Genomic DNA, 26,282 nt, shown 5'->3' with positions numbered 1-26,282 from the left:
CAGACTACAAGAATTTCTAATTAAAAGAATGCAGTCATCGTTACAGCAGAACAAAGATGCAATTTTATAACAATGTCTTAAAATTACAAGAAGTCGTTTTAATGGGAAATACAGAGTCAGATTGATCTGATGTAACCAGCTCAGTCCATGTGGTTCTGACATTTTGTCAGTAATCAAGAGGATGTACATTTCCACCTCAATTGACCGGGTAAGCATTAAGGCATTAAGGTAAAAATAAAAAATGGAACAAATATACAAAATGGAAACAGAGCTACGGATAGAAATATTTTCTAAAGAAAAGCAAAAAAAAATTATGGCAGGAGAAAAGTTGATGGCAGCATTAGCTCAGCCGAAGCCACCAAACAACTACTGTCCAACTCCAGCTATAATAAAGATGAAACAAATAATGCCAATTTGATAATTCAGATCTAATGCGTTCCAGATGCAAAAAGCGTTCTAATATTTTACAAATTTCGCAAATTAATTGGAAGGTTTCACAAAAGTTTTATTTATTCTGCTATTAGTGCAGAATAATCTAGTTGGATTTGAAATGTCTAGGCATTGTAGTTTTTAAAGTGCAAGTCAATTGATTGTTGCAAACATTTCATATTAACATGGCTGTTGCTCATTAATGGGCTTTTTTTATTTTGTGCACATTTAATCAGATTATCTCTATTTTACAAACCTCGTTGCTAATTTTTAATGCTGCTTGTGATGTGTGCAAATTTGATTGACTCACATTATAAGCTTCAACAAAACATCCATCCATCCATCCATCCATCCATCCATCCATCCATCCATCCATCCATCCATCCATCCATCCATCCATCCATCCATCCATCCATCCATCCATTTTCTTTACACCCTTGTCCCTTATCAACAAAACATACCTTTGGATTATTATTAATTTCTCATTTGTCGTCATATGTTAATGTTTTTTTTACCACTTGAATTTGAGCATCAATTCAAGCTCAAACAAGTATTTAATAAAAATGATCAATTTCTATAAAAAACACAAMATTTTTCAMGACTTTGGGACTTGTATTTATAGATCTTACTCTACACAGCATRTCTTTGCTGCAGTTTATGGAAACAAATACGCAGCGCCAGCGCCACCAACAGAGGATCTCACTTAAAGCAGTCATAAAACAGAGTCGGTAGAGAGATGTTCTACAGTGTCGTAGAAACGCAGTGCGGCCTTGTATTGCAGCAACTTCTCAGACAGAGAGCTGCTGCTCAGTGGTTTCCCCTGAACACTCAGGTCCATGTACCTAAACGGCGACAAGAAGATTCAGAAGCACCAAAGTTAGTTATAGTTTGCCTTCAAATGAGTTGACATAATTCATCCTATATTATAAAGATAATTGGGTACCTGTATGATAATCTCCAGAACAGAAGAGCATTTATAATCATCAATGAGGCCAGAAGGAAGAAGAATCTCTCAAGATTCCCATCATGCAGAGAGTTTGGGTAGAAATTTCCTGTTTTGGCAGTGAAATAATTGTGGGTCACCATCAGGAGATGTCAGAGGAAAGTGAATCTTAAAAAAAACAAAAAACATTTTCACATATTTTCTACATTAAAAAAGTTAAACTTATATGGAGACTGGTATTCTGTGTTTCTCTTCTCTTCTTCAGATTGTATCTTCTTTACATTAATATCTAGAAGGACTTTGGACAACTTATCAACACAAAACGTTCAGTTTATTTGTCTGCAGCAGACTGTGAGCACCCACTGTATTTGGCAACTTAATGGTTTTCTCCCTGATCACCTTGGTTATAAAACTACCATAAAATAACATGTCATTATTAAAAATAATTTTTTTAATCTAACAGAGGTTTTAGTTTTTATTAGTTGTACCCATAATCTGAAATATACTGTATAACTCAGTGTGTAATGAATCTACACAAGCTTCACTTTCTGAATTGAAATATACAAATAAATGAATTCTATGTGATTTTCAAATTTATGAAGACGCACATGTATGCAATAGATCGGTAGTTTTTATTTCTACCTCCAGAGCAAACATGCACAAGCTGAATGATGAAGGCACCAAGTAAACAGCCCCCTCCATAGGACAGAGTGAGGAAGTGCAGGGAGATCCCTCTGATGTGGCTTGGGATCAGCTGGAAGGATATGAGGGCACCTGTCAAAGGACAAGAGACCAACAAATGACTGTCTAACGGAGGTCTTTGATCATCTGATGAAGTTTCATCCGGGATGTTTTGCCCACACGAAGGAGTGACGAGAGCTTCAGCCACACCGAGCAGGATGTATTGAGGTGCCAGCTGGAAACACGGCATGGATGACACATGCAGAACCTTCCCGGAGAGGGTCTGCTCCACCAGTGGGTGGGCCTTCCTGTGTAGCTCCACCAAACCCGCCACCAGGACAGACGCAGCAGCGCATGCATGGCCCAAAGCTAAGAGTGCAGACAGCGTGGAATGATGGCAAAAGAACACTGCAAGACGTTAGAACATTTCTGTGAAGTTGTTAAACATTTGGATTAGTTGGAGTGTGTGGCAGTGGGATTCTTACTGATGACTCTTGCAGGTGAAAGTAGAGTTTTCTTCATGGACAGGAAGTGGGTTGTCACGAACTCCATCAGCGGGGCTAAGAGCAGCAGAGGCAGGATGCTGATGACATTCATGGCACCAATGGGCAGCAGAAGGCCGTTCAGGTGGAGGTTAGAGTTCATGGCCTGTATGAAGTAGCCTGAGGGAATCTGTGGAGAAATATTTCCCCAACCTCTTTTATTTTGCTAAGCAACAATACTGGTTGAAATGTGTTTATTGTGACGTGCCTGTGTGACGCAGACTCTGTACAGCAGCTGAAGTCCGTAGAGAGGAAAGAGTTTCGTCAAGACTTTGACATTTTCCACATGGGTCTCACTGTACCGCCCACCATTGTTCTCTTTTGCCCGGTCCAGCCAGGACACGGCATCTCCACTCAGGTGGCGATGCCGGAGGCAGCACATTTTGAAAGAGTTCAGGAAAACTCCCAGTGTGGTCAGCAAGGATCCACCTGAAACCAGTCCCAACAGAAAACAGGACTAACGAGTAAATATTTTGTGATTCATTTATTCCAKCACAAACTCTTTGATTACACATCTGCTTCCATATTTAACCATCAAATTTCACTGTAAACATTTTTTGAAAAATCCAACCTTTTAAACTTTTGTACAATTTCTGTTTGCAAAACACACTTCTACAACATTTCACAAAGTTGAAGCAAACATACAAACAGATCCTTGACCATCAATCTTTCCACAATCTAGATTATCTAGATATCTGGGTTCTGATTTCTCTGCACTTTGGCTCACAAAGGTTCTAGGATTTCCATCAGGGGACATATATACTGAGTAAATATGTTACATTTAAAAATGTAAATCAGTCAAATTATGCTTCTGTAATAAAAAATGAATTTACTTTATGTTTTCACACATCTTTACCAAGAGTGTAAATAAAATCTTCCCCTTCTTAGGGGTCAATAAAGTCATCTTATCTTATCTTATCTTATCTTATCTTATCTTATCTTATCTTATCTTATCTTATCTTATCTTATCTTATCTTATCTTATCTTATCTTATCTTATMTTATATTATATTATATTATATTATATTATATTATGACTGCAGTTGTACCTCTCTTGGGTTTGTAGGTGAGTTTGCTGCGCATCATGTGGATGGCGATGAGAGCCAGCAGCACGGAGGTGAAAGGGATGAGGAAGCCCAGATTTTGGGCCACAGACTGCTGAATGTAAGCGATGCCCAAAAACACGACGGTGGAATTCAGATTCACTAACCAGTAGAACCTGAACAGAATGACATACAATGGCAGAGCATTCAGTGATGCCAACAAACCAATGAATGAAGATAATTTGGTTTTGTCACCAGCATTACAAAACTGACATTTTGTGAGGCAAAGTTTTCACTATAAGACTTTTAAAAGATTAGTCATTGGTGTTTTTTCTTTAGCTTTTAAAACCAGATTATGGTTTGGGTCTAGATAGAAAACCACTTCACCCACCAGTTGAAGAAGGACAGGAGCTGGTGCTGGTTGTAGCTCTGCAGGCTGTAGGCTCCCATTGGACAGAGGATGGCCCTGATGCCACCGATGCCCAGCGCAGCAGCCAGGAGACCCACATAAAACAAGATCTGCTGCTCAATGGGGTCCAACTTATGGGTCATGTGATGAGTGTCAATGTAGAAATCTTCAAATGGAAATGCAACCACTGGCAGCATGGCTGTACCTAGGGCAAACCACAGCTTCAGAACTGTGCAAAAACCTTGGGTCATCTCTTCATCGTTTTGTCATTTTAATAATCATTTTTATTGTATTTGTAAAGCTGTTCCGACTTTCTAAAAATCTTTCAAATGTTTTCTTTGAGCATTGATTGCTTTTTCTTCTAGAAGGAATATTTGCTGTCAGTTAAAGAAAATATTACATATATCTAATTTATTATTAACAGGCTCAAAAACCCAAGGGATGACTCAGTGTTGTGATCCATATCTAACAAACAACAGTACATTCGATACTAAGACTCCTTTCTTTACTTACATCTCAATATAAAATGCTGATGGTAAGAGAAGTAAAGCAGAAAGACAAAACAATTTGAAACAATTTTACCTAACTAAACATAATAACACTGGTGAAGATGACCTCAAAGAGTTGAAATTACTGCAATTCCTATTTTATACTATAACATAATGTCAGACAAAATAAGAAAAAGTAAATGTATTCAATGGGGATAAAATTTAACAGTAAGAAATAATAGACTTAAACAGAATCACACCAGTATTATTAACTGAAAATACAATTAATAATGCCTAAAGGACTTTTTGGCAACTTAACTAAATTTGCCCACAATTCCAAAGTACATGCAGCCATGCTCAGGTACAAAAATGTGAACAAAAATGTGCAAAAAAACAGCAAAAATCATCTCAATAGAAGTTGTGACTAAACTTTAGATAGGCTGGATAACATCTAATTGAGATAACATTAACAGATTTTGCTCAATTGTCATGTTTAGTTCAAGTTTAAAGATGTTAGGAGTGGTTTAAAATAGTTGCTCACTGGGTCGAGGAAGCAAAAAAGAAAGACTTTACATAGTGGTTGTTCTTTTTTTTCCTTTCAAATACATATAATTGTGTAAAGAGAGTAAATTAACTGAAGTAATTTGACATAAAAGTAATTTGGAAATAAAATACTAAAACAGAAACAACAAAAAAATCTGTCATGTGTTTTGATTGTCATGCCTGTTTACTGAGCAAAATAACAGCTCTCCCTCTGTCTTACCAAAGAAGTGAAGAAAGGCACACAAGTAAAGGACCTTAGTCCTTCCTAAGCAGGTTTCTGCAAACCACCCAACCAGAACAGGGGTCAGGGTGCTGACTCCTATGAAGCACAGGTTGACGGTCGCAGCCAGGACGTTGTCATAGCCCAGCTTCACGGTGCAGAACAGAATCATGTTACATACAATCCCAAAGAACGTAAACCTCTCACACAGCTCCACAAGCAGAACACAGACGACAACTTGGAGTTTCTTGCGAGATTTCTTCCGTGGTCTCTGGTCCAGACCAGGCGTCTGGAAGACTGTTTGTTCTCTTTCCCAGCCGTCCGGCGCTCTTTTTAGTCCCCCTGCCACCATTCCACCAGCATCGGGAGGTGAGTCCTCTGCTGCTTAGTTGGGTGAGGACTGTGAGTACTGATCCAGCTCACGCTTTTTGAGAACCATCAGCGAGTAAAGCTGGAATCCTGCATCCTGGTGTGACTCCTGAGCAGAAATACAGACTAATAAGTCACAGGCTGTCTGTGTTGGTGGCTGCTTCATCTCTTCGTATCTCACTCAGATCTGTGGTTGTCGTATGGGAATCTGACACATTGTGCACAATTTTGTAAAGGAGTGATGAATGGTAGCAGATTAGAGGAGATCTCTGAATATTTTTAGACTAACTAGGAAGAAATAAAAAGTCAGTTTTTAAACTATCTTACACTCATTACAAATTTGCAGACATTTTGTGATCAGTAATAACATACAGAGGATGAGGATGTCTTTGTATTATTTTTATCTGACTTTAAGAAAACTTGCTAAAATTAAGTAAAACACAGAAAATATAAGTAATTTCTGTCGTATTTATGTAGTGATTTCTCTGGAAGAGATCCTTTTAAAAAAATCTTTCAATGGACTTTCTCACAGAGTTCAAAACTCACTCCAAACTCACTCCAAAACACTTTTACAAATGTTAATGACGTGTAACCTGAATATCACACCCATTCCTGTGTTAGGTAAAAAAAAATTTAAAATTCACATACAGTGACAGAAGCACACCTTTTCCTAAGGTCATCTAAAGTTAATCATGCAATTTGTATTGTCATCCAGCTGCACGTTGCTCAAAGTAATGTTAAATATTAACTTTTCAAAGATGCTGGACCACTTCTGGTAATGGTTCACAATATCAGCAGTCATACTTTTTTAAAATCAGCTGCCTTTACCAAAGAGATTAAGCTGAAACAAAGACAACAATAAATTAATCTCTGCTGCATGTTGTTGCAAACTCACTCCAAATGTCACATCTCCCAGTTAAGGCTGGCCCTCACCGAGCAAGCTCATTTAGAGTAGACTGCCGGTAATTAGACTCATGACGTTAAATTAGAGTGAGACAGAGTGCAGCTTAACTAGATCGAGGCTGCAAAAAACAACCTTTTATCCCTGTAAACTGATAGTTTGAGAACAAGAGAAAGCATTTCATCAGCAGACAGATCAGATGACATGATGTGACCATTGTTTTTAAAACATTTCCTAGAATATAATAAAATAGTTCTGACATAGTTTAGTTAATTTACAAAACCCATTAAAATAGGTGATGAGTTTGTTATTTTGGTGGATATAGAGTTGTTAAATGAGATGATCCTGTCAGAAAGCTCAATGATGAGTTAAAACAAGCTTTTTTGCAAGTAGTTATGTCTGTTTTCTGGTGCTGATTGCATTATACAATCAAAAGCAAGGCTCCCAACGTCACTATGGTAACTCACAGCGTGCACGAGAGCTTGGGGGCGTGGTGTATCATGGGAAAAGGAAACTGTAGTTAAATCGGTTCTAGCTTCCTTTCTGAAAAAGGGCAGCACAAAAACAAATTTTTGACTCTACCACAAAGGTAAAAGGTGAAACTATTTGCTTGTTATTTTCATTAATACGCTATGCACGCAACTATGTATCTTTTTGGCCTTTAACGGTCATGCTAGAAAGTGCTAATTCTAAAGTTAGCTAACTAGCTTAATGTTGCTAACCGTTGTAAATAGTGGCGTTGTATGGGGATAGTTGAATATTGTGGGTGTTGAAATGTATACATAGTCATTGATTCACACGCGAAATGCAAATGTAAACATGAGTGCAGTTGACACGTCTGACATTTCGGCTTTAAACCGTAGGTATAAGCTAAGGAAGGATGCCCAAGTTTCTTCCCTCTGACTCCGAAGGCTTCAGCTCGACTCCCGTCAAGACTAGCCAAGATAAAGACGTCCACACAGCCAAATATTTGGATAACGGCGTTGTGTCTGACGATGAAGATACGTTTTCGATGCTTTCTCCCATCTATCACGACAGCGATGAAGAGGAGCAGAAATACACCCCAGATCAGCAGACCTCACCCAGACACAGCAAGGATTGGGGATTCTGGGCAACATCAGCTAGGTATTGCTTCAACTCAAGCACACAGTTGGTGCTTGTGTTGAATATTTCAGATTGTATTCCCATCTGTTTGTATCATTTATAGATCTGAGCTGCCTAGGACGCCTTTAAAGAAGAAGCAGAGTGTACCTTTGCAGCTTGCAGGCTCACCACTCAGTGCATGGGAGGCATGGCTGGTGAGCAAAGCTAAGGAGGATCATCTTAGGCTGGAAAAGAAAGCAGAAGAGGTAAGATAATTTTTCTCCTAATGTTGATTCATAATTAAAATGAACACCCTACCACTCAGTCTTTTATTGAGCAAGTAATATCACAGAACCTCTGCTGAAATTTTAATGCTTCCTAATGCAGGTCCGCTTGCTTAGAGAAAAGGAACAACTACAAGAAAGAGAAAGAGAGCAGAAGAAACTTGTCATGGAAGAGAAGATCCAAGACTGGTTAAAAACTAAAAGGGAGCGAGTAAGGATATGTGTTTTTACATGACAATTTTTTTGTCATGTCAAATATTATTGTGACATAAAATTGTGTAAGAGACCTGACGGAATTGAGTAATTCTTTTTAAAATCTGTTTCGTCATAAGGAAAGGCAGGAGCAACTTGTAAAACAAATGAAAGAGATGGAGGAGGTGCAGAGGCAACAGGAAAAACAAAGGGAGATTGAATGTAAATCCCAGCAGAAATACAGAGACTGGCTGCAAAAGAAGAACCAAGAAAAACTTGAAAAAGAAAAGAAGGAGAAGGTCATACTTCTTATTTTGATTTTGCTTTCCAAAAAGCTTAGGAAAGGATGCTGAAGCCTGTTTGTTTTACGTAACAGATGGAAGCTGCCCTGAAGGAGGAGCAGGAGAGAGAGCGCAGCAAGAAGGCAGAGGAGAAGTTTAAGGAGTGGCTGACGAAAGCCAACGAGAAAATCAGAGCTCTTCCCAAAACACACTCTTGCTCTGCAAGTAAGATTGTTGAAGTAACCTAAATTGTGAACTGTTATTGCACTTTTATTTCATCTAATAAAAGTGCAATAACATTATTTTTATTTGTGAGTTATATTGGCTTTATTTTACCCGTTGTTTAATAATTGTAATGGATTTTTTTCACTCAGGCCCCTATGACAAATTACATCCAGCACCCAGCTTCTACAATCCAATCCCCTGGAAGCCGATTCATGTCCCTCCTCCACAAACATCTCCAAACAAAACATCTGAGAGGAAACCACAAAGGCAGAAAAAAATTAAGCAAAATCCACCCTTTTCCTATAGACAAAGAAACACGGCCAGCACAACACGTTTTCTGAACAGAAGATGACCCAAACAGCTCTGTGATGCAGAGAGCTTAGACACTCATGACTCATGTAAAGCAGCAAAGCTCCTTCAATAAATCTCTGAGTCATGGAAGGATTTATGTTCTTMAAGTGCTGTTGCTGTATTGTTTCTAATTCATTCACTTAGCTTACAACAAATCTGAGTAAGTTTTATTTTTTAAATTAAGTTCATAAAGTAGTTAATTTTTTATACTTAATTTTTGTTTTATGCCTCTTTTTTTATATAAATAGTGACTGAACATCTACAGCTTTGGCATGTATTTTAATATTCTGTTAAAGGATCAGTTCATCCTGTTTTAAGTAAAATAAGTGTGATCAACTGCTGACTCCTGTCTTATTTTCATCTTCCAGTGGTTAACAAAACCACATTTTCTTCTGCTTTTCATCATGCGTTGACCACATCGCAGAAAAGATGGTATCTGCTTGTCACGGCCAAAGATAGAGCCCGGTTTAGCTCAAGTGGCCCTCACACTCACACATTGTTCTGGGTCCAGCTGTGCCTTGTTCTTCTGTGGGCTGAGATGACGACAGAAACGAGTGTGGGGGTGGGCAGAGAGAGAGAGAGCAATTGGTTTAGAGCAGAATCCTCATTCTGGGTTAGCATCTCACTGTGATGCCAATGTGTGAAGCCTGAGGTAAAATTGATTTCAATTACACTTTATTCTGAATTGATTGTAAAATGCTGTTGTATGTTTTGGCTGATGTGTTTTGCTCTCTGTGCCTGTTGTCACCTGCTGTGGAATGTGTTATTTGACAGCAGTCAGACAGGGGGTCCCTAATGTAGGACATTTCTAAAAACTAATTAGAAGTTTTGGGTTTTATAGCAGACTGTGGTTATATGGGCCACGGAATTAGTTTTATGTTTGCACATACTTGACTTATAGTGAGCCCTCAATGTAAAATGTCTTGCGGATAAATTGTAATATACTTAAAATGCCATTTAGAAGTATTCATACTTTTTAAACCTTTGACTATTTTTGGGGGGAGGAGTTTGTGATGAATCAACGCAAAGTGATGCACAGCTGTGAACTCAAAGTGAAACGATTTTTTATTTATTTATTTTTTAGATTATTTAAAAAAAGTGTGGCATGAACTTATATTAAGTCCTCTTGTTAATAGAAAATACAGCTGTAAGTCTTTTGGTGTATGTGGACGTCTTTGAATATCTAGACAAATTTTAACCATTCTGTGAAAAATGGCTAAGACTCAAGTCAGGCTGGATGGAGAGAGTTACTGAACATTAATTTTCAAGTCTTGCCTCAGAGAGATTTGAATTGAAATAAATGCAATAAAAAGAGTCTACTCTGTTTTCATCTGATCAGAGCACCTTTTTACACGTCTTTGCTGTACATGACATCATATGACTTTATTTCAACAACTACTTTCTTGTTGCCACCTCTCCAAAAGTACAAAATCTGTAATAGTTGTCCTGTCATCAGATTTTCCCACCTGAGTTTTGGATCTCTGAAGCTCATCCTGAGTTAATATGGGTCAGTTGTGCCAGACTCTTCCTTATTGTATGATGGAATGAACAGCACTCCACGAGAAGTCTGACTTATTCACTTATGTTCTCTCACAAACCTCCCAGAAGTGTACATAACAATTGTGCTTATACTGAGGTGAAATTATATACAGATGAACTGGTCTGGACTTTGTTAGAGGATATCAGAGTAAAGGGGGTAAATACAAATGTTATACTAAAAAACACTTCATGTGTATGTAATTATTTGCTTTACTCTATGAGAAAATCCTACTTCAATATACTGATGTCTAGCAAATGTAACATGACAAAATGCTAAACAGTACTAGGGGGATGAACACTTCTGCAAGGGACTGTGACTCATTGTTTTTGTGTTCTTCTGATGGAAATGTCAAAGGGTTTAACAGAGAAAACACTTTTGCTAATCAGTCTCAGATCACTGAGCTTTATATCTGCCTCTTCCAGGTACAGTGACCTCTTTATAGACCTTGAGCAGAAAACTGATATCCCAAGATGCAGTGGTGCAAGTGGGCTGGAAGCTGGAGGTCACATTTGCCAAGACAGGTAGGAGGCGTGTCCTTTAGGTTCTCAGAGTGAAAGAAACTAGAATAGGACGACAAAAGACGGTCTAAAGGGCAAAAGTACAGGCTTCAGCAGAGGAGCTGATAGTGTAGTGTTGACGAAGTCATCATGAAGAAAATGATTTTGTATTTTAGGCTTTGTTTCTTTACAAGAAAGCCAAATGAGTTTTAATGCCTTTGTTTTCTTGAGGTGTGTTACCTCTATGGTTTAGATTGGGTTAGAATGACAGAAGAAACAAGCTGCTGGGTTGGATTTGACTTTTTTTTATCCATACATTTTCTAACCTGAATGGGACATTTTTGCCCTGGACTCCATTGCTCGATATGTTGTCTGTCTCGTGAATCTTATATTTCCTCACAAAGATGTGATTGAGCTTTATGTAAATACTCTCTCCTGTATTGACACAACTTACAGGAAACCAGTTCTGTTGCAAAGAGGCACAAAGGTCTTGGGATATTGCATTTCAGGCTCTTTGTTTTTGTCACCATGCAGTCTGTCGAGTCAGAAGTTGAAGACTCCTTTGACTTTCTTTTTAAAATCATCCTGGTCGGGGACTCAGATGTTGGAAAGACCTGCATGGTGCAGAGGTTCAAGTCGGGTCTATTCATTGAGAAGCAGCAGAACACCATTGGGGTTGACTTCACCGTTCGAACACTGGACATTGATGGAAAAAAGGTGAAGGTGGGTACTTTGTAGTTCTCTTTGTTTACATAAATGTTTTCTAGAATGAGCACTACTAGGTAAGGGCTGAGTATATTGACTTATTTCCGTGTGTAGGAAATGTCCTTAATGGCTGTCATATCAAATTTTTCCATATTTATGAAAAGTGCAATCAGTAATACTTTTATAACAAATTTATATCACTAATGATTTCTTGGTTAATGTCAATTTGTCATAACAAAGACATTTTGAATAATGTCAACTTTGTAATAAAAGTGTCATAATTTACTGAATGACGCTTTATGATCACAGTCATAAATATTCATGAAGACTTATTCGTGTTCATGACAGGTGTTTATGACAGTGTCGTATCAGTCTTATTCACCCCCCTTCAAATAAAGTGTTACCAACTACTGGTCACTGTTCTTGAAGTCACCATCAACCATATTCAAATAAAAATAATGCTATGCTTGTATAATTTCGCTTATTGTTGTTACCTTTGTGTTTGCTCTCTGGGTGTTGGTTTGTTAAAGCTAAGTTATTTTAGAACATTATTAACATAAACATAAGGCTATTTGCTTCAGTTAAATACACTGTATTTTGATACCAAGCCCACGCCGATAAACTGGTTAACCCATATTTTTGGTGCTGTGTCGTCCTTCAGATGCAGGTGTGGGACACCGCTGGACAGGAACGTTTCCGTACCATAACACAGAGCTACTACCGCAGTGCACATGGAGCCATGGTGGCCTACGACATCAGCCGCCGCAGCACGTTTGAATCTGTTCCCCACTGGATCAGGGAGGTGGAGCAGTACGGAGCAGCCAGCGTGGTAGTGATACTTGTTGGTAAGTATTTTCATAGTGGAGTAATGTCTCATGCTACAACCACAAATCTCAATGGATTTTATTGGCTTTTTTATAAATACATGGACTTCAGTTTTCCTTATATGGTGCTGGAAAGTTTGTCTTGCATTTGTTTTTAAACCCCCAAACCACGATTAACTGCAAGTACAGCTGAAATCTTCTATACAAAATATCTCAAACTAATTCCCTCTCTGAACACACATGGGCTGGGGCATTCTTTTAGCTAACGACTTCTTCCATCTCAGTCTGCTGAAGCCCGAGCTGTATGTTTAGATGGTGAACCTCCATGCAAAATCAAACCTCTAACACACATGATGCTGCCACCACTGTGTTTCACATTGGAAACTGTATGTTCAGGGTGATGTGCAGTGTTAGTTCTTCAGAGCACATCACATTTTTGCTTGTAGTATACAATGTTATGTTTTTGTTTCATCTGACCAGGTTTTCTTCTTCTTCTTCTTCTACTACATAATTGCTCTGTACTCTTACATGGCTTTACTTTAGTATTCACTTGTCATTATTTATTTTTTGTTTAACCATGCCAAAGATCTAATTTTAGCAAATTGATAAAGGCCAAATTTTTGAAGTTCATGACTAATAATTTTTGGCAGATTCTTCCACCTGATCTGTGGATGTTTACTGCTCCTCCAGACTTACTATGGTCCTAACGAGTTGCTTTACTATCCTTTATCTAAATGACACAATAATCTGTTTTTCTATCCTATAAAATACATTGAAGTTTGGGGTTGTCATGTGATAAAATGTGAAAAGAGTCTCTTAAGCAACAAAACTGAACACTATCTTTCTTAATTTCACCACATATTGAGTTGATGCGTCTCCTCGTATAAAAAGTATATTTTACTGATGGAGAGAATGATAAAAATCCTCTGCTCTGCAGGTAACAAGTCGGACCTCCATGCTCAGAGACAGGTGCTGTTTGAGGACGCGTGCACTCTGGCTGAAAAGAATAGCCTGCTGGCTGCTCTGGAGACGTCGGCTAAGGAGGCCCAGAACATAGAGGCGGCCTTCATCCTCATGGCTCGGGAGCTGCTGGCACGCAACGGCATGGCCATCACAGATCAGAACTCTCTTTGCTCTCCCCAGTTCATGCTGAGTGACTGCTCTCACCCGATTCAAGCCTCTGTTTCTGACGATAAAAAGTGCGGGTGCCAAACAACCTGAATCAGATTTAGCATTTGATACAAATTTGAAGATGGTCCAATGGATTGGTTGTTCAACCAGGAAAGAACCTTCTTAGTAAAGACAATGTTTGGATGTTTGGTTTAGGTTGTGAGACAAGGATTGTATACATTTTCTTGTCATAGTATTTATGAATCTTATTGGGATCTTTAAAAGGTTTGTAATTTTCTTCTGGGGGCTTCTGACAACAAGCCACACCTTTGCCAGAGGACTTTGTACTAAAACCTCTCCACAGTAAACACCGTTTTCACTCTACATTTAGCTTCCTTTATCTTTTTATTTGCTCCTTTACAAATATTGCTTTTACAGTACATTACAAAGCATCAGTCTGCAAGTTTCCATCACTTTTAAATCTTCATTACAGAACAGGTGCAACTTTCTCCATGTCATTTAATCTAGCAAACATTAAGGTTCACTTGTCAAACAGCACCTCGTTTTTAATACACTCCAACAGTGCAATTCTGTCAACTTTACAAAAACATAAAAAGAGAATAAATCCAAAATACTGCATTTTTCAAAGTCTAAACTGAATATTGGCAACTTAATTTCCTGAGCATTAACCCTGACTTAAAAACCAATTGGGATGGAATATATCAACCATCACAGTACAAGAAAACAAAAAGGTGATTTATTTAGAAAAATAAAATTAATCTTCATTTCAATAAGTCCTTTAGACCTTAAAAGTCTAAGGTAAAAAACACATTTGTGCCAATGTAGCCTTTGCTCTAAATTGATTTAAACATTCTTCAATATATTGTATACTATAAAAAAACCTGACAGCTAATGTAATTGGTTTAAAAGCAGGTAAAAGTTATAAATTTTAATGCAAAAAACCCTATTTTTAGACTAAACAAAAAACAATCAGGCAGGTTAGACTCAGTTCCTCTCTGAAGTATACACAATTCTCTTAAAAAAACAAAGTGTTTGTGATGTGAACAGTTAGACTTTAATAATTTCAAAATATTGTGTGGATACGTGAGATTTACCCTGCACATTTTTAAAAAAATGTAAACAAATGAGAAAAGAATTATAAAAAAACCCCTGTAATAACTTGGTAGAATAAGTGTGCATACCCTTAAAATAATCACTAAATCTGATTAGTTTTTAGTATTTAGTCTTTATGAATTCACATCCACCATCAATAATTATGAAACATTAAAGTTTTGTTTAACTAGATTCTTCTGACATTTCTGAATTTGCATCCTGTTGCTAAAGGGATGGACTGTAGATGGCTTACAAAGGTTCAAAAGGACCCCATGTTACAAAGGTATCAGTCAGGAGAAGGGCATACAAAATAATTTATGACATAAAATGCTTTTTGTGGTACAAAAATGAATAATTGGAGAAAGTATCAGAGTACAAAGGTTATTAAAACATTGCACTTTTCGCCAGAATTGATCAAAAGACACTATTAACATTCTTTTATTTACATGAACCTGAGGTTTTTAGTCAATGTGGACAAAGTTCTGATTAATTTCAAATACAAAGAGATGTCTGCTTGAGAATTAAAAGTAAAATGAGATTTTACACAGTGAATCTAAGCCAGGGATCTCCAGCTCCAGTTGTTGAGAAGCGCTCTCCTACTACTCGATTATCTCAACACTTCATTAGGTTCTGCAGAGACGTGCTGGTGAGCCATTAATTTAATTACAAAATAAAGTTTAGGGAAACTCTAGCCAGAGACCAGATGTCTTTGGTGTCAACTAAAGTGGGCTGTGGAAAATGGATGTATTCCTACATATCGAGATCTGGAGAACGTTTGGAAGGCAGAGTGAAAGAAAACACCGTCAAGTCAAGATGTGGTATTGAGATATACTGAAGAAGGCTGAATGCTGAATTAGACCAAAAGGATTAGCTTAAGGTTGTGCACACTTATGCTTTTTTAACAAGTTTCTTTGTTTTTCCAAAAGCAAACAAATCCATGGTGGAAAGAGTTTTCAAATGTTTTATCATGCTCTCTTTTCTTCAATATCATAAAACCTGACATGTAGACTTTAAGAGCCACTGTAAATTGAAGTGTTAAGGTTATAACGGCTTGTTGCATATACTCTGAATTGCACAGTAACAGCCAAAATACAAAGAAAGGTTGTTTTTTTAAAAAAGAGAAGCTATTTGAATATCCTCTGGTGCTACTCTAGAGGCCAGCCTTCTTGCTGGAACACCAACTCCACTGCCTCTTTCACGTCCTGCACCACGAAGGAGGGCTGTGTGAGGGTGGGGTCGAAGCGGAAGTCCCTGTGGCCGTGGAAGATGTGCTGCTCGGTAACCGTTTGCGCCGGGTCTGACGGCAGCTCCTGCTGGTCTCTGCTGTACACTCCTGTACAGACCAGGATGGAGCTGCAGGCCTCGGGGAGATCCTCCCCTGACCCGTAGGCGACAGTGGTGCCACCCATTTCCGCCGATGTCATTTTACGATGGTCGTCGACAGATTGAGCGGTGGGATCCGCTCCTCCTCCGCAGCTCTTGGCCTGGACTTTGGCTTTGGTATGCTTAGAGGCCTGAAGGTAGCGATTATAGAGGTTGGCTCCGTATATGTCTGCCATGGGATTGTCTCTGTTGGGCAAAAGAAAACTCTTGTCTTATGATTATTCCTATTCTTCTTAGTGTCAAACTCTGACTAAATAAACTCACCCGATAGCGTAAAGCGTCTTCACAGGTGTGTTCCAGCCGAGCTTCTCCGCCTGCTGTCTAATCAGCAGCTCGGCGTAGTTATAGGTCACCACACTCGGCTTACCAATCAGAGCCTCATACTTCAGATCATAACCTGTGACCTTCTTGTACAAATTCTCTAAGCAAACCAGGAACATGCCATGTCCAAACCTGCCACATGAGAAATACTCAGTATTCAATGCTTCAAAATTAAATATGCGTTTGCTATGACTTGCTAGACAAACCTTGGATTTTTCGCCTCTGCCATCCACAGCAGGTCCATATTGCAGGCCAGGACCGGGATGTGAGGATACTGGGTCGAGCTCCACGTATTGCCCAGGTTTCCGTTGGTTAGGAGAACGTCAATGATGAGCTGAAGGTTGGTCTCCCATCTGATTGGCTCACCGAATAAAATTATGGCTGCAGACATTAAAGCAAGATATGGTCTGTAAAGAAGTTTACTTTAATAAAATATCTGTTTATGATGCCAACCACGATTATTTACATCCCTGATGTGTAAAAAGCCTTAAAATCAGAATATGTTATTAGAGCAGCACAACCGCGCACTGAACATTTCAGAAGAACTGATCTTTCATTTATACATTTACTCCTGTAACAACTATTGTCTAACAGGATCCCCAGTGGCACAATTATTGATAAATCTGGCACTTTAAAAGAAACTGAAAAGTAACTGAAACTATTAATGTATACTTACCTTTGTTAAGTTGATCAGAGTTTTGGGGATACTTTGGATGTTTGGTATCAATATAGCAGAACTATTTATTTTAGCCACTGGCCAGAGTGAGGATCTACAGATATCTTGCCACTATTAAAAAATCTCTGTGCGAGAACTGCAGCCAAGAGTGGCAACTTGAGGGTTTCAAAACAGCATTAATAACAAAAATGGTGAAACCATGCTATCTGATTTGTGTACTTGTGAGCTGCAATCCTCTTAAAACAGGTTGGGTTACAAATGTTTATCAGATAAAACATGTCAGATTTTCAGAAACACTCCACTTGGTTTCTGAGTGAAAAACTTATGGCTATGTGGAAAGGCAACCGAGATCGCTACTGAAGTATGGCGGAAGATCTGTGTTACTGTGGGCCTATTCATGTGATTGGCCTCATGAGCTCTTTAAAATATCAGAACATTTTAATTAAAAACCTGCTGGACTTTGGCAGTTAACTAATAAAGGTGATCACTGGGTTTTTCAGTACAGCAGTGATCCAAAATACAGAAATGGTTCACCAGGTCTGAAATCAACGTCTACAGCCATTTCAGTACCCAGACCTAAATCCTACAGAAAAACTGTGCAGTGAAGAAAAAAAAAAGAGTGAATAAGAGAGAAATCTGTATTATCTATACAAAGAGGAATGGTCAAAGAGCTCTCTTTGTATGTTCCAACCTTGTAAATTGTTCTAGGAAAGCAATAAATACTGTCCTATTGACAAAACATGTCTGTACAACGCAATGATTATAGTTATAGCTTATAGTTTGTTTTTTTTGATCAAAAACAATGTCTTAAAACAAACATTTCCTCTCACTGAATAAGCAAAACTAATCAGTGGATGAAATAAATATGTAAATTTATGCTACTGCTCTCGCCTGTTGACTGCTGAAGAGAGGCACAAGCATCCCTCTCGACGTCATGTTGGATAATGGATGGAGATCATGCTACTGCAATAAAATGTGAAATGATTTTTAAGACTTTTCACACGTTTTGATCAATAAACTCGTCTATGTTTGTATAAGTTGCCTGTTTGAGGGAGACATACCATCTATTGGCCGCAAGTCCTTGTTGGGTGGAATCTGTAAGAAATTCAACAGGTAACTTTGACGTCTAACTCATGACGCGTAAACAGGACACAGCAATCAGTGGCACTTACAAAGTCTTTGGGCCTTCTGTTGTGGTCCACAACATCCAGGACAGGGTACGCCTCTCTGACCATATCTATGGTGACCACGTCCTCAAAACCCAGGCTGGCGATTTGTGAGTTAAAGGTCACAATCAGATCAGATCAGCAAGTTCAAAGAACACATTTTCTGAAGGTGTTGAAAGCAACTTTCTTTAGGGATAAGGGCCAGGCCAATCAATCAATCAATCAATCAATCAATCAATCAATCAATCAATCAATCAATCAATCAATCAATCAATCAATCAAATTGTATTTGTATAGCACATTTCAGCAGCAAAGCATTTCAAAGTGCTTTACATAATTAAAATAAAATAAAATAAAAACAGCATGTGACATTGAATGAAGAGTGAGAAAGAGATATTTAAAAAAAAGAAAAAGATAAAAAAAAGATTAAAAAGGATAAAAACATAGACATCAAAACCCACACTCCAATTCTAATTTAGCCATAAGCAAATCTAAACAGGTGGGTTTTAAGTTGAAATTTAAAGGCACCCAGTGTTTCAGCTGTTTTCCAAAGTTGTGGTGCATAGAAACTGAATGCTGCTTCTCGTATTGTGGTGCTAAACCGTTCAGTGATTTATAAACTAACAACAGTATTTTAAAGTCTATTCTCTAAGCTACAGGGAGCCAGTGTAGGGACTTTAAAACTGGTGTTATGTGCTCTMTCTTCCTGGTTTTAGTGAGAACCCGAGCAGCAGCGTTCTGGATCAGCTGCAGCTGTTTGATTGATTTATTAGTTAGACCTGTGAAGACGCTGTTGCAGTAATCAATGCGGCTAAAGATAAAGAGTCCTGTAAGAACTGCCATTGGGCTTATTGTACCAGCCACAGATACTCACAATTTTAATTAATTCAACTGGAAAAAGGAAGGACGTGAAAGGCAAACTGCAGCCTCTACTCTGGGTAAAAACTGATAAAGTTAATCTGTTCAGTAAACTAGCATTACTAGAACATCAATTACACAGAGGACATCAACAACCAGTCTACTTTAGTATTTTAGGAGAACTGTTTTATTCTTTGTTGACATATAGAGTAAAATTATGCTTTCACCATAAACCTTTTTGTTTTCCGCTGTGATTTCTGAAAATAATCTTAAAACCCTGCATGCACCCCAGTGCCTGTTTCTAAATCACCTCACTTTGGACAAAAGTTAACCAAGCATTTAAACAAAAGGAACAAATCTGTGGAAAGGCTTCGCTGCTGACATGGGTACAAAGATTAAATGCTGATAGCAAAGTGGAGCTTGCACCAAAACACACTAAATCAACAGATCATGCACAGACTGGCTTAGGCAAACAGCCAGCATGAGTGAAGGAACCGTCAGATAAGATAGGATACTTGTGAGCCACCTCCTCAACAGGACCCTGACCGGAGACCAGCACGCACTTTTTGTGAAACTGGGTAAATATTCGCAGAGGACTGTGGGACAGCATCACCTGGTCTGGAGACACCTGAGGAAAGAGGAGAGAAAAGAAAGCTCATGAAAACCCCAGAGGAGAGAAAAGAAGATCCTTTAATGGTTTAGATGTAGCTCAGTTTACCTCGACCTCAAGAAGCTGAGACAGATGTTCGGCTTTAGTCTGCCTCATACAGTTCCCTGCGTTTGTAACAAAGACCACAGGAACCTTGTACTTCCCATGGCGGTCCACCAAGTTTCTGAAGCACTGCTTGGCTGCTGGGATCGGGGTCCTGCCTCGGACCAGGACCCCGTCTATGTCAAAGAGGAGCCCAAAGGAGCTGGGGTCCTGCAGGGGGAGGCAGATGGGCCAGAGCGGCATTGTTCATTAACATGTAGACAGGATTTAGTTTTTGGCAATAAAACCCTCCAGGTGTGTTCAATGTGAAAGATCATAATTAGGCCCACTGTTGGACACGGTGGAGGATCTATGATGCTGTGGGCCTGTATCTCTTCTATAGGGCAACAAAATGTGTAACACTACATGACATCAAAGGCTCAAAAGTCATGTATAAAAAGGCTTGAAGCATGATTTATCTTAAGAGCTCACTATCATTTTAAACTCTATACAGTCAGGCTAATCATGGAGAAAGAAGCCACTACTCCAAAAGTAACAAAAAAAAAAGGTGTCACTGTTTGCAAATCCATTCAGTGACAACTTTCTTAATTTTGTCTTGTGTAAAAGCAACAAAAGTTGCTTTTTGACAATAATGATAATTTTTACATTTGATGGAAAAAGACAGCTTGCCAATTAGAGAACAGCATCCCAACTGTGAAGTATAGCTGTTGGCAGCATCATTCACAAAATGGATGACATCATGAAGACATGGCAGTGGAGATGCTGAAGAAAATTTTCAAGACACCAACAGGAAAGCTGATGCTTGGGTATGAGGATAATGTCCCTCAGCGCACAGCCAAGTTAACAATAAAATGGCATTAACAACAGAAAATCATAAGTGGTGATCTCAAAGCTCTGATGTCAATCCCATTAAAAAATAAATAAATAAATAAATTAAAATGTTGTAGTGTTAGAAAGGTATCTGCGAGCAAGGCACCCTATAAACCAAATTCATTACACCAGTTCAGTCAATAATTGGGTCAAGCTTTTCATTAACTATGGTGATAAGTTTGTCAAAGATAATGCCCAACATCACACAGTTTACAAAGCATTACTTTATATTAATTAACTGTATGTCAACTCCGGAGTTTAAAAGCAGGTAACAAAATTCCTCACTCATTATTTTTTAATTTAGCAAATATAAGTAATCATGGTCATTATAAGCAAACTAAAACAGTTAGATTAGGATAATTTAGTCTCAGTTAATGAGGAAAAATTTAATTTTAACATGTATATGTGGCTTAATTGTGTAAACATGAGTTCCAAAGAACAAATTTTAATCTTTGGACAGCTTCTTTTATTATAAACTGACTTTATTTTCGTACTGTAATTACAACCAATGTGGCCTGTATGTGCTTGGATCTAAATATTCAGATTGTATTTTATTGAAATTAATTACTTGAATTTGGATTGTAACTGGATATGCATTTGATCTGACTTGTAAAGCTGAGATTTGACCCTGTAAGTTTAACCCTGTCGATATGACAGAGAAGTCCACAGGATTCTGGGGTCCTGCTGGTAGGCGAGAAGGGCCAAGAGGTTGTCCAATAACTCTGAATGAAAACCGAATCCCTATATTTGTGATCTATAAACAAGCTGAACTTTTGAGTCATCCACACGTACTGTAAAAAAAAAAAAAAAAAAAAAAAAGTACAGATCACAACACATCGATCCTGGTCTCATCGTGTACACGTGGATTCGTTCTGACGTATGAATAAAAAAAAAAAACATCAAATCAAAGAAGTCACTTACGTGGCTATAACATCTTGAGCTGGTTGCCTGTTTCGCTGCTCCTTCGCAGCTAGACCTGAGCAACTGCCAGCAACTTTTAAAACACCTCAGTCTCTGCATGGCTCCGGGGACATGAGTGGAAAAGCACCGGCGAGTAAACAACCTAACCTAACTGGCTACTTCGTGGAAGTGACACTTGAGGCAGGAGCTCATAATATCCGCAGCAGCGACTGTCAGCACTTAGACCTTAGTTTCATCATGCTGATCGTATAGGTACCTGCATTCAGGACAAACCGTACCTCTAGTAACCCTTACGATAGCCGGAGCGCATGCGCAAAAGACCAACTCTTACGTAGTTCCATGCGCAGTTCTACATCACCGGAAACACGTCGCCGAAAGGTTCGCTTCTGTTGAAATGAAACTAAAGAAGCAGTTTCCAGATTATTTATCTTTTTTAGACGTGTACATGTCTCTAATAAGTATATTTTAAAGGTAGAATAAGGATCCCTATTGATTTTTGCGAAAAACGAAATATTTGTTTTAGCCCAACATAACTCTTAGCTTAAATTTTTACATCAATAAAAAAAAAAAAAAACAGAATACTGCATAACAAAATGTATGCAGTATTTGAGGATATCAGCGTGTGGGGGAGGGAGGAAGAAAAGAGGGAGAATGAAAGGGAGGACAAAGGCCATATTAAGACAAGTGGATTGATAATGATGTCTATAAGCATTAAAAAATGAAAATTGATGTAAACGAATTTTATTGGTTCAAAGCACAAATGATTAAAAAAATGTAGTCGGTCAGCATGTCAATAAAAAAAATAAAAAACACACGATAGAAAAATCGGTAAAAGTGGAAGTGGAAAACATTGGAGAAAACGTTCTTCAGCTAATTCTCAGTTCATTTTCAAGTCCATAAATTTTGGCTTTCAAAGCCATAAGCTCATTCTGAACCTTTTTCGTCCTTGAATTAGTTTGTCGTACTTCATGCAGAATGGCTAGGTCCTGGTTGGGCCCAATGTTTAATGTGACCTGAAGAAAACACAATTATTTAGGTTTTATAAAGCTTGTCATGCAAATCTTAAAACAACAACAAAAAAACACAGTAGGGGCATTTTTTTACCTTGAGGAGCTGTTTCTCTACATCTTTGAGCTTCTGTCTGAGGAGTTTTAGATCTGCCTTAAAGCCCTCCACCTCCATGACTCTTCTCTTCTCCAAAGCCTCATAGCGCTGAGTCATGAGCTGGAGGCGCTTGGCCATCTTGTCTGATCGCTCCTGAATATAAACAGGATAATTCATAAGAAAGTCAATAAAAAAAAACAACAACAATAAAAAAAACTGCAGACAGTCCAGAATTTCTCAGAGTAGCAAACCTTAAATATTTCCCTGCCTACGTCTCCTTCCTCTCTGATTTGGGACAGTTCTGTCTCCAGTGTGATACATTGCTCTCTGAACATCTCTGCCAACTTGTGAGCTTGTTTCAGATCATCTTGTAGAGCCTGATTAAAACAAACAAACAAAAAAAACAGCACCAGGATAAACACGCATTGCTTATTGATGACGCTGCTCAGTAAATTTAAATTAGGGTGTCCAACAAAAATAATATAGCAGCTTTTATGACCTTTTTCTCCTCCTTATGTTGGTCAGACGGCTCAGGTTGGGGTCGAGGAACAAAAAGAGCTGATCTGCTGCTGCTGGGCTGCCAGGATTTTGTCAGTTCAGCGCCGTCGAACCGGGCCTTTGCCCTCATCAGTCGGTGGTGGCAGGAGTCCAGCTCCCTCAGCAGCTGATCTTTTTCTACAATCCAGCTTTTCTCATTGGCCCGAGCGTCAAATTTCTGCTGTAAGAAATCTCTTGTGCTTTCATGCAACAGGTTCTGAGTCTGCTGGAGCCTGATGCGTCAAAAAAGCAAAAAGATTAAAAGTTACAGTAATAAGCTTGGTACGAGCCATAAATTTAGATATTAAAAAGACACACTTTTCACTCAGTGCAATGATGCGTTGCTGGTCTCTTTGTCGTTGTGCCTGAGATTCCTCTGTTATGATCCTCCGATCCTCGAGGAGAGCTTCTACCTGCTCTCTGACCAGACGCGTCTGTTCCTCCATCTGAGCCTGCAGCGCCTCCACCTGAAAAACGCAAGCCAACACTGTAAAAATGACCACAACTTGAAACATCGTATAAATATGGGAAAAAAAAAAAAAAAAGAGAGAAATAGATGCCATTTTTTTCCATTTTGTAGTGCCGCTTATCAGAGTCACAATTAAGACGTTTTCGCAGTGGAGCAATACCTGCAACAACAATGTCTGGTTGTCGTTCTTGTACTTCTCTACACCGTCACCAGCTGATTTAGTTTTCCTGTTAGCCTCTGTTCAAACATTAAAATTAAAAGGGAATTCATTTCTTTGAAAAACAAAGAAAATCAACACACGGACTCAGACTGTTTTACATAAATAAACTAAATGCTCTCAAACCTTTGGTTGCCGCAGCTGGTCTTTGTTTAGTTGGCCTTAGACTGAGATTTTCATCAAACATGGACTCAGGAAGCCTCTGAGTAATTGCGACCTGAAAAAGCAAGCGTGATGTTGTCATCAGGGTTGTTTGCATTTCAAAGCAATTTTTTTTCTGCCTTTAAAAATCAAGTGTAACTCTCTTAAATTTTAAACTATGACATATTTAATATAAAGCCACCAAAAGACAATAATTTAGCTAAGCTTCAAAATAATTCAAACCCTTTAAATATCACCCCATAGCCAAAGCCTTAAAGATTTTAGAATTATCTAAATTGTCTTATTTAACAAAGGAAACAATAATGACCATTTGTCAATTGAAAGAGAGGCTTCTCTTAAGCAAACACTATAGTTAAAACCATTTTTAACATTTTATACAATAAATGTAAAGGATACTAGGGATCTATAAATTAGTGAGTCCGTTCCACCTTGTGAGGAGGCTCTTGGTGAAAGTACGTAATCTCTCCAGCATCAGGACCGACAAGAGCAAGAAGGTGATGGATCTTTTTCCTGTCCTCCAACTCTCTGCAGCAATAAAGACAAGATTAAACACTGACGGGAGACAGCCAAAATATTCTATTCATCCCAAAGTCATACTGTATCTTAAAACTTAATAAATAAATACTCATATCACATTAATCACACACATTAAGTGACATCACAGATCAAGAGTTGGTGGCCACCTAAAGCTGTTCCTGGAAAACCACAGATGAAAATAATTTATAATAACTGAGTTTTATCCAGCGCAGTGCACCCACCTGATCTTTAGTCTGTCATTTTCTGCATAAAGTCGGAGAGACTGCTCTCTCTCCTGGAAAAGGTAGACCTGCATGTCACTCAGAGCGCTCTGAAGCTGTGTAACTTCTCTTTCACGCTCCTGTATGTCATACTGCAGTTTGTGCTGGAAGGACATTGATACAGAATATTCATTAAACGATTTAGGAACTCAGATACTCAGTAACAGCTGAACCCCCTCCTCAAAAAGAACACCCACCTGGTCCTCTGTGATGCTTTTAAACCTTTCCAGCATTTGCAACAGCTCTTCATGTTCACCATCATACTGGGCGATCTTCTGTCTGTAGAACTGCAGCAGCTCCCTGGAAGGACGCAGGTAGGCAAGACGCTCCTCTATGGGAGGAAGTGGGGAATCTAAATCTTTACTGGGGGAATGAATGCTGACTCTGTAGAATGAAAAAAAAAATCTATGGTTCATTTTGAAGATTATTCAACTTCATATTCAGCAATGTACCTGTGCTCATTTGACACAGATACTTGTGATTACAGGACTATTTTTTGCACTGTAAAAACATTTTCAGAGACTAGATTTGTAGATTGGCACAAACATTTCTAACCTGTGAGGCGTTCCATGCTTTGCTGGAGATCCCATTCTTCCAAACATCTCTGAAAACTAGAGAAGAAATTATGCAGCAACATGTATCAGCATCATGAATAAATGCAATCTAGTGCAAAGGAAGTTGTTGTAGTCTATCAAATATGATTGAATTATAGGTATTATTAGACAGTTTTGTTCATGCATAATTAAAAATATTAGTAATGGGAGAGAGAAAAAGACATTTGTGACATTTTGAACTTCCTTTCAGCAACCGAACTAAAACAAGATTCACATAACCCACTGAAACATTTCTTTATAGCAGGAAAAATGGAGAAACATGAGTGATCGTATTAACGGAACATAAATACAGTGACATTGTCAGTCTCTTTTTTTTGGCCTAAAAACAAGCCACCACATTAATGTACAATAGCATAGTTGTTTCAATGACTGTTTAAGTATTTTAAAAGTGGTATTAAATCAACATTTACATACAAGTAAAGACGTCGGTTCCAGAATCTAAGCTGTGTTGTTGCTCAGAGCAACGGTGCAGTTCTTTTTTAAATCCAGTGTGTTTCCGCTTCTTTGTGACTAACTCTGCAGAGGAAGTTGGGAGCGCCATCTTTCTGCTGGGCTGTGCAATTTTCTAATGTTATTTAGTGAAACCATTACCATCAGATTTTTATCCATTTTAATCCAATTAATGTGACATATGTGGTATAAAGGTGATTTTTGGAATAAATTTAAGAACGTTTGGGAAAGTACAGCAGCAGCTATCCATGAA

General features: G+C 38.4%; 5 protein-coding genes across 9 annotated transcripts; 2 read left to right on the top strand and 3 right to left on the bottom strand.

Annotated features, from left to right (window-relative positions):
• Positions 1-932: 932 nt before the first annotated feature.
• Positions 933-6,617, bottom strand: slc15a5 (solute carrier family 15 member 5). Of its 3 annotated transcripts, none has more exons than XM_008411597.1 (10): positions 6,562-6,617; positions 5,298-5,775; positions 4,029-4,251; positions 3,644-3,813; positions 2,804-3,024; positions 2,539-2,725; positions 2,234-2,461; positions 2,015-2,146; positions 1,373-1,481; positions 933-1,271 (listed from the first exon to the last, which is right to left on the bottom strand). In XM_008411597.1, the coding sequence occupies exons 2-10, from the start codon at positions 5,647-5,649 to the stop codon at positions 1,142-1,144; spliced, it is 1,752 nt and encodes a 583-aa protein (XP_008409819.1). In that variant the 5' UTR covers positions 5,650-5,775; positions 6,562-6,617; the 3' UTR covers positions 933-1,141. The 3 variants fall into 3 exon arrangements, with proteins under 3 accessions (XP_008409819.1, XP_008409820.1, XP_008409821.1); XM_008411598.1 differs by having other exon boundaries at positions 2,234-2,422; XM_008411599.2 differs by lacking the exon at positions 933-1,271 and having other exon boundaries at positions 1,388-1,540.
• A 416-nt stretch (positions 6,618-7,033) lies between these two features.
• ccdc34 (coiled-coil domain containing 34) lies at positions 7,034-9,080 on the top strand. 2 transcript variants are annotated; one of them, XM_008411596.2, is made up of 7 exons: positions 7,034-7,163; positions 7,431-7,692; positions 7,775-7,916; positions 8,038-8,145; positions 8,267-8,425; positions 8,503-8,632; positions 8,782-9,080. In XM_008411596.2, exons 2-7 carry the CDS (start codon positions 7,448-7,450, stop codon positions 8,982-8,984), a joined length of 987 nt encoding a protein of 328 aa, XP_008409818.1. In that variant the 5' UTR covers positions 7,034-7,163; positions 7,431-7,447; the 3' UTR covers positions 8,985-9,080. The 2 variants fall into 2 exon arrangements, with proteins under 2 accessions (XP_008409818.1, XP_008409817.1); XM_008411595.2 differs by having other exon boundaries at positions 7,035-7,156.
• Positions 9,081-9,409: 329 nt separating this feature from the next.
• On the top strand, positions 9,410-15,299 carry rab19 (RAB19, member RAS oncogene family). 2 transcript variants are annotated; one of them, XM_008411593.2, is made up of 5 exons: positions 9,410-9,635; positions 10,946-11,044; positions 11,555-11,743; positions 12,387-12,570; positions 13,487-15,299. In XM_008411593.2, the coding sequence occupies exons 2-5, from the start codon at positions 10,994-10,996 to the stop codon at positions 13,768-13,770; spliced, it is 708 nt and encodes a 235-aa protein (XP_008409815.1). In that variant the 5' UTR covers positions 9,410-9,635; positions 10,946-10,993; the 3' UTR covers positions 13,771-15,299. The 2 variants fall into 2 exon arrangements, with proteins under 2 accessions (XP_008409815.1, XP_017160715.1); XM_017305226.1 differs by lacking the exon at positions 9,410-9,635 and having other exon boundaries at positions 9,651-11,044.
• Positions 14,052-21,999, bottom strand: hdhd5 (haloacid dehalogenase like hydrolase domain containing 5). The gene is made up of 8 exons (XM_008411594.2): positions 21,680-21,999; positions 19,895-20,098; positions 19,692-19,804; positions 18,325-18,418; positions 18,214-18,247; positions 16,683-16,857; positions 16,420-16,608; positions 14,052-16,341 (listed from the first exon to the last, which is right to left on the bottom strand). Exons 1-8 carry the CDS (start codon positions 21,776-21,778, stop codon positions 15,918-15,920), a joined length of 1,332 nt encoding a protein of 443 aa, XP_008409816.1. The 5' UTR covers positions 21,779-21,999; the 3' UTR covers positions 14,052-15,917.
• Positions 22,000-22,390: 391 nt separating this feature from the next.
• Positions 22,391-26,074, bottom strand: ccdc77 (coiled-coil domain containing 77). Its single transcript, XM_008411586.1, has 12 exons — positions 25,994-26,074; positions 25,521-25,576; positions 25,163-25,349; positions 24,927-25,069; positions 24,597-24,693; positions 24,133-24,223; positions 23,950-24,026; positions 23,639-23,787; positions 23,283-23,553; positions 23,035-23,160; positions 22,784-22,936; positions 22,391-22,692 (listed from the first exon to the last, which is right to left on the bottom strand). Exons 2-12 carry the CDS (start codon positions 25,565-25,567, stop codon positions 22,546-22,548), a joined length of 1,488 nt encoding a protein of 495 aa, XP_008409808.1. The 5' UTR covers positions 25,568-25,576; positions 25,994-26,074; the 3' UTR covers positions 22,391-22,545.
• Between the last annotated feature and the right edge of the window lie 208 nt (positions 26,075-26,282).

The sequence above is a fragment of the Poecilia reticulata genome, linkage group LG6, assembly GCF_000633615.1.
Source record: "Poecilia reticulata strain Guanapo linkage group LG6, Guppy_female_1.0+MT, whole genome shotgun sequence".
In the NCBI taxonomy this organism is placed as follows: Eukaryota; Metazoa; Chordata; class Actinopteri; order Cyprinodontiformes; family Poeciliidae; genus Poecilia; species Poecilia reticulata.
The sequence above is the reverse complement of the archived record's forward strand: the minus strand, read 5'-3'. Positions and strand labels throughout refer to the sequence as shown.